Source organism: Amblyomma mixtum, chromosome 3, assembly GCF_055824585.1.
Source record: "Amblyomma mixtum isolate Tamu chromosome 3, ASM5582458v1, whole genome shotgun sequence".
Taxonomy (NCBI): domain Eukaryota; kingdom Metazoa; phylum Arthropoda; class Arachnida; order Ixodida; family Ixodidae; genus Amblyomma; species Amblyomma mixtum.
Window position 1 is genome coordinate 216,825,685 of NC_143014.1, and position 15,872 is coordinate 216,841,556.

The 15,872-nt window shown below is 44.5% G+C and overlaps 1 protein-coding gene across 3 annotated transcripts in view; it reads right to left on the minus strand.

Moving 5' to 3' along the window:
• Positions 1-1,034: 1,034 nt before the first annotated feature.
• The window catches only part of LOC149353670 (WD repeat-containing protein 47), a 149,528-nt gene continuing 134,690 nt past the window's right edge, over positions 1,035-15,872 (minus strand). For all 3 annotated transcript variants that reach the window (XM_089582716.1, XM_089582715.1, XM_089582717.1), the window contains 3 exons: positions 13,053-13,193; positions 9,377-9,595; positions 1,035-3,743 (listed from right to left, as the gene is read on the minus strand). In XM_089582716.1, coding sequence (XP_089438842.1) covers positions 3,598-3,743; positions 9,377-9,595; positions 13,053-13,193 — 506 coding nt within the window. In that variant the 3' untranslated portion in view covers positions 1,035-3,597. The remainder of the gene's footprint in view (positions 3,744-9,376; positions 9,596-13,052; positions 13,194-15,872) is intronic.

Consider the following 15,872-nt stretch of genomic DNA (forward strand, 5'->3'; position numbering starts at 1 on the left):
AACCCGTTTGAACCGGTTCGACGCTATCCGGAGCGGTTCGAACCGGAACGGAATGTCGCTCCGGAGCCGAACCCGGAACTGAACCCGAAAGGCGTGAACCCGAACCTGAACCGAACACGAAAAAATTCCGGTTCGACACCCTGGTGTGAACTACTTTTTAGGCTCGGATAGAGTAAGGGCAATTCGCCTGGCCAACCGTGCATCAGACCACCAAAGTCATTCTTACTTCTCGAAGTCTCGATGAGCAGGACGAAAATGTAGAAAGAGGTAAAACCAAGTCCAAGAGATTGCCACTCACAGCAGTGAAGATATGTCGCAACGAAATATGTTTGTGTTCCTTTTGGTTGTAGGGTGAACTACTTTTTGGGAGCAGACTTAACGTGCGCATACAGGCGTGCTAGCTTTCGTAGCATTAATGAAACGGAGTATAGTAACATGAATCGTCTGCTGCGAGTTTATATGAGGGTGAGGAGGAATGCGGCAGCCGGTGGCCTGTGCACTTGGCGTGTTGCACATGGCTGCTCCGATCGCTGAAGATCCGATGCATCGCTGGTGTGGCTGCCGCCATCTATGGAAGCCCCTTACAACAGCCACTTTCGGCCACTACAGGAACGCAGACTACGCCGACGCTGGCTTTTCTGCAGGATGGGGCCCTTTTGTTATCGCGTAAAATGGACGGCTCAGTCCCCGAGAACGCTTAGTTTTGGTTTCACTTTCCTGAGCTTCGCGCCAACCCATGGAGATGCCAGCTATCGGTCGTGCATCGGCATGCCAACAGTGCGTGCCGTGATTGGCGCCGAAACTGCGCGCTCACCACATGCTGTTCACCTTTTGTGCAGTGAAGCTTCCTCACACGTGAAAGGGGGCTCCAGCACTACCATGTCACACCGTGAAGGATGCCATCGCTGCCTTGTTCATTTTGGAGCTATTCTGCTTCGACGCTCTCTATATTCGCCTTGCAAGTCCACGGCAAGTCCACGGCAAGTCCGACAGCCAAGTCCAGCCAATTTTTGCATGGCAGTAAAACTCTGAGGCAGCTCAAAAAAGCGAAGTTTATTATGCCGATATTTATTACAAGCTATACAAGCTGCACTTGCATGCCATACAAATGCCACAGTTGGTAGGCAAAATATTTGTACAACTAAATTATGTCTACATGCAAACAAACAAAAAAATATATGTACAATAAAAGACAAGTTACTGTGCTGTGTGCAGCAGATCCGTCAAAAACTGGCCTGAATGTGCGAAACATTGCATCTCCGTATAAGCAACTTCTCTCCAACACCTCAACATACAAAAACCAGCGTTCCTTAATATAATTAGTGCCTTCATAAAAGATGACAACTTGAAGATCCATTCAATGTTCTGGTGGCTTAAAAGGCGAGTGCACAATGTGCCTGTTCAATTATAAGTTTAACGAGAAAACGGACAAATTCTTCCCTGGACAACAAGCTTATACATGCACATTTCTGACTGAAACAACATAATTCTGCAGTCTTTTTTGTTGTCATTATGCTTTAGTTTTAGTCATGCATAAGTCTCTGGGCCTGATTTCATGAGCTTGATGTCTCTGAGAGAAGTGTCTCCTCACAATCAAGTAGATATGGCATAACAACAATGGTGTTAAATAAACATATACTCTACTATTTAAGGTAAAAAAACACACATTAAAAAAAAAAACTTGGAAGCTTTCTGCCCTATGCAAGGTAAAAGGTTGCAGGAGAGATTCCCAGTTACACGTACTTCATATGACTACTCTGACAACAAATAACTGGCTTGAGAACATTGAAAAGCAGAACTCTGCTACACTATTGACGCATAACACTCTTGGCATTAAGGGACAAAAAATGTTTCATACCAGCTCTATTATGATAACTCATGGCACCTCATGTGGGAAGCAGTGTCGGAAGCTGAGAATAACAACTCACCGCAGCTTTTATGGCATTCAAGGCGATAAGCACACTGAAGCCTGTTTTGATTACAGATTAGGCGGCATTGCTCACGGAGCAGAGGCTCAGCACGGCGTGAATTCGCTATGTTTAGAAATTGTGACCCTTTCATCACCTCTCGTGTAAATGCACAATGCTCCCTCACAGAGCCCTGGCCTCTTTATCACTAAGGTGCATGCAAATCGGAAGACACACAAAAGCAACGTGAAGGGAAGAAAAACCCTGCGATAAATGTGCGCACAAATTAAAATTAAGTAATATGCAGAACCGGGAAGCACTTCCACTTTGGCGCATAAATAAGTGCACTGCCTGGCTGCTTACATAGAGAAGAGAAGAAGGGAACCTCACAAAAGCCATAAAATGTCTGGCACTGCACCTAACAAATGAGACTGTAAAACCTAAGATGCCCTACTAAAAACAGAGGGGTGTATAAAACCTTGACAAGTTATTGCACAAGAAGCACTTGTTCTCAACCCAATTACAGTGTTTCTAGGAGACGATAAAACCTAAATAAGACCTGTCTGTGCTCTGGACTTAAGGCGTGAAACGTTGCACCAATGCATAAGTAGTCTTAGTCCTGCAAGTTGCGCACAGTCGCCTGCACCAACCAAGCAAATCTATTCTACGTCTTGATAAAAGAAAAAAGGCTAAAATGAGATGACGCATTATTCCCCAACTTCAAAAACAGCTGAATTTCACCGGGGTAAGTAATCATGCTAACTCTTTTCCAAGGCAACACTTCTTCTATACCTAACCCAACACTTTGCCACCTTCCTCATAACTAAACACAGCCCAAGCACTTGTAAACTGCTTGGCTTTCTCTCTAACTGCCCAGTTTTTTGGGCCCCATCAGAGCTCTCAAGCACTCAACGTATGAATTCTAGCATGAGTAGCCGAGACCAAAAGTAAAAGGAAGGAAGCAAAAAACAGACACAGGATTGCCCTCCACTTTTACTGTACTTCACTATGCAACACTGTAGCAAGGTTCCCGAAACAAAAATAAATGAATGTGAGCAACACAAATCCCAATAAATCCTTGGCAATATATGAATCCTATAAAGTTTTGTTGACTCATTGCCACACTAAAACTATCTGTGATATTAAAAGGCTATAATACTCCGCCTGAGAATAAATTACATTCACAGAAAGTTCAACCTTAGACAGGATAAAAGCAGAAATTCTCAGCAAAAATCTGCTAACCTCTTGCAAACACAGTGATGTTATGCGATTTTTCTTTCTGAAGCAATGCAAATGGTAGAAAAACCAAAGCTACTCTTTCTCCTTGAGAGCCTTCCTCAAGAAAAGGAGAGTGTGCTGATAAAAAAAAGCATTAAAACCACACAGCTACACACAGAAGCATGGGGTAGCGTGCAATCAGCGCAGAAAGGGTGGAGCGCTTTCAGTTTTACCACAGAACTCACAGTGCGCAACCTGCAGGACCATAAAATTTCATGACCCCTAGTTTTCAGACTAAAAAAGCACAGACATTAAAACTGTTATGGGGGATGGGCATAATGCAAAGTAGGTGACAACAAATAAAAAAAAAATCTGGGGGAGGGGCAGAGACAGGGTTAGCAAGATTTATCACAGGGCCCAGTCCAAGCCCACAAAGCCTGTGCGCGGGAGAGGTGGCTCCTTGTTGGGGACTTCAGTTGACCGGCAGGGCCCAGAGGACGGCCGTCTTGTCAGCACTGGTGCTGACAAAGGAGAAGTCACTGGGGTGCCAGCGAGCCTGGATGACCTTGTCTGCATGCTCTGCAACCACTACACTGGGCAACGGCTGCGTCAGGTCCCCTGCACACCCCCGCAATAAGCATGAGTTTGGAGCACCAGCCTATCTCGGTGCCAAAATCTGGTGCTACTCAAAGCAAGCTGGCAGTTTCTTGTATTGGAGCCTCCTGCCCCTAAGCTCTCACAGTGCTCAGCTTCACAGTGCTCAGCTTTAAAGTGTCAAGTTATTTCTACGCAAGTTTCACATCATCTTAGTTTGCTGGCCAGAGGTTTGACATCACTACTAGGAACCTTTGGATCTACCATGGCAATGGGAAAGCATAAATTTTCAGTTCCGTCCCAAATTTTGCTTTGAATCCAGCACACATTGCCTACTGCAATATGTCTCAATTCTTGCCACCTAACACTTTATGCTTGAGACCACTTTATCAAATGCACACTTCCCAAATGTGACAAAGTAATTGGATAAACATAAAAAAAGATATCAACAGGACTTGGAACACACTCCCAACGACGAATGCACTTTTGAAGCTGTGTATTTTGAACCAACAAGCACAAGAGGCGAAGATGACGAGATGGATGACAGAGTACTAGAACAGGGTTGTACAAGTTCTCCCCGCACTAAACAAATGAGACAGAGTACAACCACTCGCTCTTATATTACCATAAGAGAAAGGCACAGTCATGAAACATGTCACTCGCAAAAGCGCACAGTTCTACTGTCAAAGATTGCTACAATACATCCGGATACAATGGACATACGGATATAACAGACAGTATCGCAGATTTGGTCTCATCCGTCAACAGTCTCAATCCAATGTGTTTTGGTTTTATTGAGCCCGGTTGCAACAAATTGTCAGCTACAGTGGACTAAATTTGGGTAAAATTTGATCCAGAGCAGCTTTTAGAGCAGACATTTGTAGCATCTTACAACTCGCCACCAAGCAAGTCTCCATAGCCGAGCCCGCTTTCCCTGTCTAGCGCCGAGCCCCAACAGAAGTATGAATTCTGATAGCAATGATGAAAATGAAGGCTGCACTGAACAGAATGAACCACAGGTTAAAACTGAGTTTGCATGATGTCAGTGAGCACTATCAAAGCTCTCAAAGGATACTTCCTACAGCAGCAAGATGACTGCTCTGCTGAAGTTCTGCAGCTAGTAGAAATGCAGCAAAAAGTTACTGCATGTTTGCTTAAGTGATCACAGCTGTCCATCACTTTTGCAAAAGTGAGTTCGTATGGTGTCATTCAGCACGAGACAATGAAGGGATGCTTAGAGCAGCACGACAACTGGTCTGATGGCATTCTTCGACTACATACTAGAAATGCAGGGCAATGTTACTGCAGGTTAGTTTTAAACGGCTGAGGCAGTCCTTCATTGCTCAGTTAAAACAAAGCTTTGCAAAGTCCTGCTGCGAAAGGTTCTTTCATTTTCGCTTGTTTCACATACAGCGCACTCTAGATACAATGGACGTTTTCTTCTAGATCATGCAAGCCCGTTGCAATGAGGTTTAACTGTATGGTTCCTTTTCACATTTGGCTACAGTGATGGCATGGGTGCTGCAGTCTGTTGTAAAAGCAAGCTCTTAATACAGCAAACCTGATCCCAGACGGGACTCTAGCACCAATCAAAAGTTTAAAATGAAATGCCAACATTCTGGTACCAGCTAGGTTCTTTCTTTGAGGGCGGCTAAATGGTAAGCACGCAGCAAGACCAAACTTCTCAACTTCTGACTAAAATGAACAGACTTCTAAAAGAAATGTTAATCTGCAGGAATAGCTCAGCACTGCCCTTTTACAAATTTCCTAAAATCAACAAACCTGGTGTCCCCCTCCGGTCTATTGTCGACTTACCCACCTCGCTGCTTCAGACTCTCTTGGAACTATCACAAGCGTGCCCTACCTCTCCTGACAGGCAACACACTGACACATATGTGTACCTCCAGTGATTATGTCGAATGCCTTCACCACATACAAGTGAGCATGGACAAATATATGGTGTCATTCGATGTGGTGTCACTTTTCACCAGTGTTCCTGTGCTTCTCACCGTTGTTGCAGCAAAACAGGCCCTCAAGGCAGACGGCGACCTTGGCTCCACCACAAGCCTGAACCAGGGAGAACTGTGCCAGCTTTTGCAGTTCTGGCTGAGTAGTACATTTCTCTCTTTAAAAAAAGAATTCTACAGGCAAAAAAGTGGCCCTGCCATAGGTGCGGCCGTTTCAGTAGCTGCTGCAAACCTGATGATGGAAGTCATTAAACAGAAGGGTCTGCAGTCCACTCAGCAAAAACCAAGTGTGTGTTTATGCTTTAAGTCAATGACTGCTTCTGCATTAAAAAAAAAAAAAAACAGAGGTGGATAATTCCATGCGCATCTCAACTAGGTCAAGCCAATGATCCAGTTCACAGCAGAATGAGAAAGGCCAGCATCTTGCTTTTCCTTAATGTACAGTCGGGGACAAAAGTCTCCGGACCACGTGTTCCTCAAACGAAGCTTATAGCTCTGCTATCAGACAGCAGCTGGAGACCGCACATGTGGAGATGAAAGAACAAAAATTTAACTTTTACCTCCACAGATGTAGTCTCCAGCTGCCAACTAATAGCAGAGCTATCGGCTTCGTTAGAGGAACACGTGGTCCGGAGACTTTTGTCCCCGACTGTACTAGTAAAAAGATAACAAGAAGGCCTGGAGTTGTGTATGCATAGAAAACTGGCACATACCACCAGCTGCTATCTGAACTTTCACTCTTATCACCCAGCGAATCACAAGACTTCCTTCGTCTCAACTCTCGACAAAAGCAAAGACCATCCTCTCTAAGGAAAGCAAAGGAAGGAAGGAAGAAGCTGCCATGTTTGCCGATCTTCAGAACAATGGCTGCACCTGAAGTTTCAGTGAGTGTCCAGTTGTCAGGCCCAGAGGACACAGAAATCTATTACTAATGAAGTGAAGAAAAATGCTAGCATTGTGGCACCATATATGTGAGGGCGTCAGTGAAGCACTGGCATGCATTCTGCAAAAGCGAAACATCTGAGTTTCTCACAAACCTGTTTCTATGCTTGGCTGCTTCCTTCAGTGATCCAAAGCCCGTATCTCCAAAGAGAGGCAGCATGGTGTACTCATGCATCGGCGAGACAAATAATTTGGGCAAGAGACAAACGCAAAGATAATTCCCAGAGAATGGGCATTGAATGGAGTGCCCTGGCCAAGCCCTGTGAACGTTTTGAACACAGCGAGCGAGCGTCCTGTGCATGGAGCTGAATTCGTCTAGGAGGTTTTATCTGGAACCGTGGAATATCTTGAAGACAAATAAGAACGTGAACAGGTGCTTGGGGTCTCTGCCCTCAGCCTACATCAACGGTTTCCTTCATGTTACCACGGAGAAGAAGTGAGGTCTGCTGCCTGCTCCGTGCTGAACATTTAGTCTCCACTGAAGAAGGGACCAAGCTGGTCCCGAAAAAGTGGAATTTCACTTTAAACCCTTGGTTGGTTCCAGAGTTTCATCTATGTCACAAACCCAACCAGATGGACTTCGTGAAAGATGTTCGCATTCAAGCAAATCTGAACTGGGACGCCACACGAGCAAAGGTAAGGCAGAACAATACTGGTTTCTTCGCGAACAAGGAGCAAGCATATGCGCCAAGTTTGAATGTGTATGGAACAGGAGGAGAACTGCATCAGACTCTCCTTTGAAGAATGTGCCACTGCTGATCAACAGCTGTTGTGTTGAGTGAGTTAAAACGAGGCTTCAACATAACGATCCAGATTATGACGCTAAGCACCACTTCCTCCTGCCTAAGCACAGTGACTTGGCGGAGGTTCTTGATAACCACTGCCCCCAAGATGTACTATACGTAGGTATTAATGAAACCTTGATCCAACTGAGAGCGAAATTCTGGGTGGGTGGCGGAAGACAGCCTGTCAACAAAATAGCCATTCAGTGCATTGCCTGTCATTCACTGAATGAGGTGGAGGATACTCATCAGAAACGGTGAACCCAGTGGGATAAGCTGAAGGAAGCAGGCAAGTGCATCACCTTTTGGCACTACCATGCACAGCCAGCCAACAGGGTGAGAGCTCTACTTCCAAGAGGCAGAAGCACAGAGGCCCACCCTTCTCAAGGCACTGGCACTGACTTTGCTGGTCCTCTGCTCATCAGGGGGTAGGATGTGCTGAAATTCTACACCGTTCTACTTGCAGTGCCAGCTGAGCATTCCATGTTGAGCTGGAGAGCGACATGCTGACAGCATTTTTTTTTTTTTTTTTCAGTCTTTTACCAGTTTATCTTCTGATGAGCTAGATGTTTACAATGATAACGCACTTATGTTCAAGGAGGCAAGCAAAGACCTGCCGGCTACACTCTTCGGTGTTATTATAAATTAATCAGTCAAGGACTACTCCGCAAACATCATAGCTGAGTGGAAAATCACTGTGAAGCACGTGCCATAATGGGGCGGCTACTAAAAACAACCGATTAGCTTCACCAAGCAAGTGCTAAGAAAAACACTTGAAACAACTCACCACAATTCTAATTGCAATGGTAGCTATTATCAACTCTCATTCACTCATGCACATATGCACCAAACCCAATGAACAAGAGCCGCTGTGCACACCCTTGTTTGTCAGCAGAAGAAAGCTCATGTCTCTGCCAGATGTCAATAAGTCGAATTAAATGCTATCTTGTATAGGACCTAGAAACAGGTGTTGCTAAAAACCGTTTGTAGTTAGGACGATATAAAAAATTGATGAGAGAACAGCACACTGACATGGGACACACGAATAGTCTTCTGCAAGGCTTCTGGCAACAGCAGTGAACGGAACAGCCCACAAGAACATCAAAGACTGCAGCTTCAACAACAGAATGCAACTCGAGAGCTTGAGGTTCGCGATCTCGTAGTTCCAGGACAACTATGGAAGTGGGCAATGGTCGATAAGACCTTTCCAAGATGTGATGGTGGGTCAGGTCACGCACTGTGCATCTTCCTCAGCGACACAACGGCAGCCTATTCAAGTGCTCTGTCCAAATTAAATCCTCAAGTGAAGTGAAAAACTGCCATTTTGGGGGGGACGAATGTGTCACACACAAAACTTGTGCATGTGCAACGACTGTGTCTCCAAGCATTGCACTCAAGAGCACTGGCTGTTTACTATACGATCCCTTCACCTCTTATAAGATGCCCAATGACTCTTTCTGCCTACCCATCCTAGGCCACCCAGTGCTTTGTCACTGAAGTTGGACGCGCCTCAAGGTGGTGGGGTGGGAGTGACCAGAACGGGAAGAAGATAACAGTGAAAGGGACAGTTGTCAATGAACTTACGAACGAAGAAGACATATTATGTAAGCTCCCACATCATGTACAAAAGTCTCCACGACACGCAAAAACTGATCTACACATAGGTGCTATATCTGCCAAAAATCACCTCATTTTGCATCCGCACCGCACATGAGTCTAACCTCCATTTCAACAAGTGTCGTCTTCAGCCATCAGATAATAATAGAGCTATCAGTCTCAATTACTCCTCATGCATCTTGGGACACTTTTGCTCCCCACAGTACACATAGCATTCAATCAATCATTGTTGCTTAACTGGTGGCTTCATCTAATTATTAAACCAAACTGCAACATCACTCATAAAAGATCTTCTAAACTCTTCCCTCCGAAGACCAAAACGAAGGGTGATATGGACAGTGACACTTACCTTGCAGATCTGTGAGGACACACTTGCGGTCATACGAGGCCGTCAGCAGGTAGTAAGCTCGTGGTGAGAAGCGGACTGAGCGCAGGTCTGACGAGTGCGGTCGGAACGTCTGAATGCTGCGGCCACCTCGGATGTCATACAGCATGCAGGTGGCATCTTCATGGCCAGAGACAAGCATGCGTCCCGATGGATCCACAGCCACAGCTGCTACGGGGCTCCCTGTTGGGTTTGGATGCCTTGGTTAGCACTGGTCAAATCATCAGTTCCATCAGCGATGAAATGGCAGTGCATTACATTCATTTTTGCCAAGCTGAAACAACTTGCTGCCTTTAAGATTCCCCCAAAAGATTATAAAGAGGCATAATATAGCACATTGCAGACTTGGTTGTAATGTGCATGGTAAATAACCGGATAGCGTATAATTAAGTAATAAATTTCTCAAGTGACTATTCTGCAGGAAATAGATATTTTTTGAGGCTGTTTCCACACAGAGTTGCTACAAATGTGGAAAGAAGGTGGCGTGGGCTGTTGAGAAAGAAGAGAAGGCTGTGAGAGAGTCGTGAAGAGTACAGAGAAAGGAGAAACAGGCTAATGGGCACACAAATGAGCGGCATCAAACACAATGCAACGAGGCAAGAAGCGACGCACGGCACAGCAGCTGGTGCAGAATATTGCAGATTCTTCGTTCTTAATTGTGGAATTTCAAACTTTTCATGACAGATAATTAGGGCCGTAGCCATGTTACGACGCAAAAAAGTGACGTCAAAGTTATTGCAAAGCACTCTCAAGTTTCCCGTTAATTTTAATTGCCCTGTGCGTTCCAGCTACTCAATTCTACACAAATGACATGACTGACTGAAGCGGCACTTAAAAGCAGCAAGTGACTTTGTCAGGCAAGCTGTTTAATCCCTTTCTTATTCGCCGCCCAGGCCTATAAATGTGCAAAATGACAGGGAGAACTCTAACATGCCATACACAGTTGACATGTGCAACTAGCAAGAGGATGGTTGAGTGAGCTGAAGACCCATGTGAAACGTTGCCTACTGCAAACTCTTGCAAACATGAAACTGGAACAAGACAGCCACGAGTCAGAAAGTGTGCCAAACCAAAAATATAAAACTACTACTGAGTATTAGTAGGAAACTACTATACTGAGCCAATTGGGGTGTCAGTCATCTTGTGCTGCCTGGAACAAATGAATATTGTAGCTACTCTCTTTACTGAAAAGTTAACATTTCCATCTCTTGCTCTCACCCAGTCAACACTGAAGAAAGTGCAGAGTCGGCGCTGAAACATCGGTTCTCTCATGAGCATTTGGTCGGAGTGTCTTTTTTCTCCCTTACTCTCTTTACAAAGCTGTCTCATTCTAATGAACGAGTGATACAATAAACCAGTATTCAAACCCAGAAGACAATGGAGGCAACTTCCTGGATGCAATGAAAATGGCTAATGAAGAAAAGGATTGTTTCAACTGTTAACCCGCTGTTCAGTGCAACAGGAATGGCACCACAGAATGACAAAAGATGATGAGATCAGCTCTCCAGTCTCAGGTGACACGACTCATTTCAGATATTGACACCTGCATCACGGCCATATAGGCAACGAAAAAAACTCGTGTTTTTCTTGGCCAGGCTAGGCACTCTATGGATCCCCTTAAAGGGAACGAGCAAGAACCTTGAAGGGAAGCTCAAAGAAGCTGAGACTGCAGCCTGAAATATAACCCCTTCAGGTGTGAAATATGATCCAATGGGGCGAAAATTCTTCTTAATTTCAGTTTTTTGTAAGGAGCATGCCAGGAGCGAAAAAAATTTCGACCTTCCCTAATGATTACTTATGCAATTTCTCTCGGGTCCTCATATACCAACATCGTGACTAAGCACTATTTTCAATCTTGATTCATATTGCAGCGAAGAAGCACACAGACGCAGAGAAGGAACACGCAAAAACACGGACATGTTTTTTGCGTGTTCCTCCTCTGTAGGTGTGTGCTTCTTCGCTGCAATATGAATCAAGAATGTTACCAACTTGCCCAAAAACGTGTTTTACTAAACTATTTTCAATGTTACAATTATACTCCTTTTCATTCACTCCTGTCACAATAAGTCATTGTGTGAACAAATCAATACATTTCAGGCACTTTAAAGTGTCTATGCTTGCAAAACAAGCAAACGAAAAGTGACATTCAACTAAGCCACCCATTTCAAAAACCGGATTCCCACATACCTTTCCAATGCCAGACCTAATCTTTCTACACAACATTTTTCATACTTTAGCACATTTTATTGCATCCACAAAATTGTGCCTTGTATAGGAAAGATTTGATAGTGTTCCGGTCATGCCTACAATGCAGACACAGTGCCTGAAGGGGATAAACAAATGTTGCTTGCACTCTCCCCCCAAAGTTGTCACATTTCTGATAAATGCGACACATATGAAACTGACAGTTTTCTCCCCACTCAACCCCTCCTTCCCCGGGCACAGAAAGAAAGATTTCTCTCTGTTCCACTGGCTATCCCATGTCCAATGTTAGATCCAACCAAGAATGCAGCTAAAGAATGGAAAACAGTGCAACTTTTAGGACAAAGAAGGAAAGTTGCTGCTATGAATCACCAACCAGCCCGTTCATCCACACTTGCTACAAGGATGCACCTCTCAAACCTGTATTAGCCAGTCAAGCCCACTTATAACAACATTCAAGTGCCATGGAAATACCATTGTTATAACCAATAATTGTTATAACAGGGTTGTGCCAAAAAAAAGAAAGGATGACAAACTTCAGAGCATTTATTGGCAGTAAACACCCGGAGGGGTTTGATTGTTCTAATGCCTGTAAAAGCTCATTAAATCGAACTTCAGGGAACCAGAACAATGTTCACCGATGACCAAAGCACCGCCATCACTGCGCCACCGGGAGCTTCGCGCACCTCCACGTCACAGGAATCAAGCCGGCTTTTTGGAAGCTATTCTTATGGGAGATTCAAGAAGCATGCAGAACTAAGGGTGCGGTGACAGCTGACAAGAGAAAAACTGCGCTGGCTGCACGCACGTGCACTGCACCGACTGATTGGGGGTACGCGTGGCGTGCGTAGCCAATGCAGCAATGCAGCAGCTCTCCTGACACGATGACGCCTGCCTCTTTTGCTTTCGTGGCGTTGCTGCGCCAGCTTAGTCCATTGGTCGGCCCCACACATGCGCACTTTTGTGTTGTAAGCATGGTTTTGCAGCTGTTGTTGTAGCATTTCCTTGTTTTTTTCTGTAATGGTTGACACTAAATTACCGGATTTAATTGTTATAACCAATAATGTGCCTTGACAGCATTGCTATAAGCAGTTTATTTTACCATAGAACACATGGCAAAGCTGATGGTGCCACGACTGAGCATTGTTATATCCGATATATTGTTATAACCAGTATTGTTATAAGTGGGCTTGACTGTACTTACATAAATGTATTATACAGCAGGCCATGAGCAACAATGCCATGACCTGTTGACAGAAAACTTCTTCATCTAGAAGTTTACACTGAAAACTCTGATGAAGTGATGCTGTCGCCTTGCATTTGTCCGGTGCTTCATATGTCTTGGACAGTAGCAAAACTCCACACTTCTTTCCTGTGCTATCAACGTGCTCCGCATTAGTGGAATGATGAGAAAGCAAGAGGAAACACTGAAGCTCACCAGGCCCACTGCCACTTGCTGGAGGTGCTGTCACCAGGTTGACACAGCCTCTGGTCCGCAGGTCCCAAAAGCGAATGGTTCGGTCTTGAGAGCCACTAACAAACATGGCTCCTCCCCATGTGTACAAGGACAAAACATGGCCTGCACAGAAATAGAAAAAATGTTGGGCACAAGACCAGTATTGTTCCAATGAATGCTGCGCATTGTTAAGACAAAAAATAGTGCACCGTAAAGAGATGGAGCAGGCAGGAGGTGACACACACACGAACACTAACTTTCAACTGACATTTAATGAGTGGTCAGGTACCATCCATACAGGTTTACGGGGTTTAACGTCCCAAAGCGACTCAAGGTTTGAGGGACGCCTTAGTGCAGGGCTCCGGATAATTTCGACCACCTGGGGTTCTTTAATGTGCACTGACATCTCACAGTACACGGGCCTTTAGCATCTCGCCTTCATCAAAATGTGACCACCGTGGCTGGGACTGAACCTGCATCTTTTGGGTGAGTAGCCAAGCACCATAACCAATGAGCCACCGTGGAGGCTTGCACCATCCATATACCTGACAAACTCTGAAGAACCCAACAAAGAATGTACTCAGGTCCAAAATGCAGAAAGGTTTCTTCTCAGCATGCTACTGACACAAGGGAGTGGAATTTTGTTCCGTGATAAAGCTAACAATGCTTTGCTCGAAGAATATAGCATCATATGCACGATCTCGGACGCTTAAAAAATCTTCCATGTCCATGTGAGCTGACCGCAATGTCTGTCCACAATGACACAGCAACAAAATAGTGACTCGCAGCAACATGCCTTGGAATGATTGGCAAGATGCTCGTCTGCCCCCCTGTGCATACTGCCTGCTTGCATGCTTAGGCAGCCAGTCACTTACACACTGGCCTTTCCCGCTAAAGTAAAACTTTCCCTACAACAATGGTAACCTGCGGATGACACCAATCCAACAGCTCATCAGTTTATTTTTTGACTGCTAGTGCAGAGAGCTTTTATAAAATTTTTCTTCTAACCGAGCAACTCTTGTACAGGGAAGACGGTGCACTCAGGTCAGAGTGCTGTTTTACTCCTTCCAAGCCAACTAACTTTCCTTAGATTGTGGGACATCCAGTGGATATGTGGGTGCAAACTTTCCATTCTTTCTTCTTGCTGGCCTTTTCTGCAGCACTTTCCAAATCGCTCAACTGTGCCAAGGCTTCCTGTCTGTGAAACAGTGCGGTTGGGCGATGTCCTGTTTCCCCGATTCCCGATACCAGCGGCATGCTGAAAAGAAACCTTTTCGCACTTCTGACTTCACTGCATTTTTTTTTTCTGTTTGCTTTTTTCCAAGCTTGTCAGATATATGTACCTAACCACTCATTCAATGCCAGCTGAAAGTAAGAGGTTGTGTGCGTCACCTCCAGTTCACACCGTCTCTTTTTGTGTGCTAACTATTGCCTCAAGAAGATCACTAATAAGTCCAGACCTTACAACATGAGCAGTGTTGCCATAAGAAAGGGATGTTAAGGTTACTCAGGTTAGCTTCAGATAAAGCTGATGCAACAGTGCTTGAAAAAGAAAGCAAAACAAATCACGTGGTTGTTATGTTTTCGTAGTGCCCAGCTCCTGTTTATTTCTACACTGCTGCAGTGAATGCAAACCCGATACAGCAGATGAAAGCTTAAATGCAATGCCTCACCAATTACATCATGTGATAAGACATGAGTTGAAAGCCATGTAATTTTTTTATGCTACACTAGAACAAAATGCTACTGAGTTGAATCACACCTGCATTTTTTCTTTATCGTGTCCAGCTGACTTGGGATCTTTGAGACCTAAATCTTAACTCCTACCTTACCCTGTCATGGGCCATCGGTCATATATATGACCAACGTTTTGATCCTGGCGCTAAAAACTACAGAGGATGTTTACTACATTCGAATCGGAATGAAAGCACGGATTTGTGTTACGTAGAAGACGACGGTGAGTAGGCAGTGCCACAGGACAGAGCAGATGGAAGTTGATGAAGATGACACTCTGCAATGCACAGCACGAGAGTGTGGTGCTGTTTAATATGAGGCCTGTTTGGCTGAGACGGTAGGCTAGTGGTCTTGCGCAGCGGCTCTTAAAAAAATCTGTTTGTGCCGCTGCGCGTTCGACTCCCAGTCATGGATATTGATGCGATTTCTTTTTCTGCCTCTTTTTATCTATGCTACCAAGGTGCACATACAAGAGACGATTTTGCTAGGCTCTGAAACTACGGATTAGTGCTTTGGCGCTAAAAATTCAAGACTTTCCTCTTGGAAAACCTGCACCATCTAATTTGCTTCTATAACACCATTTCTTTGGCTTCAATTTTTTTTTTTTTTTTCATTTTCTAATCCAAGAAGGCGAAGTGAAAAACGAAACTTTGAGAATAAAACACTGAGCACTTTTGCAGATTCTTATGCTGTTTTTTTTTTTAGAGCAGCAGTAGTGAGTTAGGCAACCATATGGAATGTTGTGATTTCAGTTTCAATTGCGAGACTTTGTCCCAGAGGCCTGGGACATCAGCATGTGCTTGCACGTTTCGTTTTGCCGTTCACGTATTTTATGTAGTGCGCTTCATGTGTAAATGATGACAGTAGTTTTATTTGCCGCTTTAGGGTTTTTGGAACATACTGACAAGATATTTTACCAAATGTGCCAGCACATTTTTGATTATGATGATGTCAAGGAAGGCCAAGCCCCTTTTTCACCCACAAAACCCGATCACTAGCAACCAAGAAAAATTAAAAAAAAAAAAGTATGAATTGCAAGCTCTGCCATAAAGAAAGCAGAACTCATGA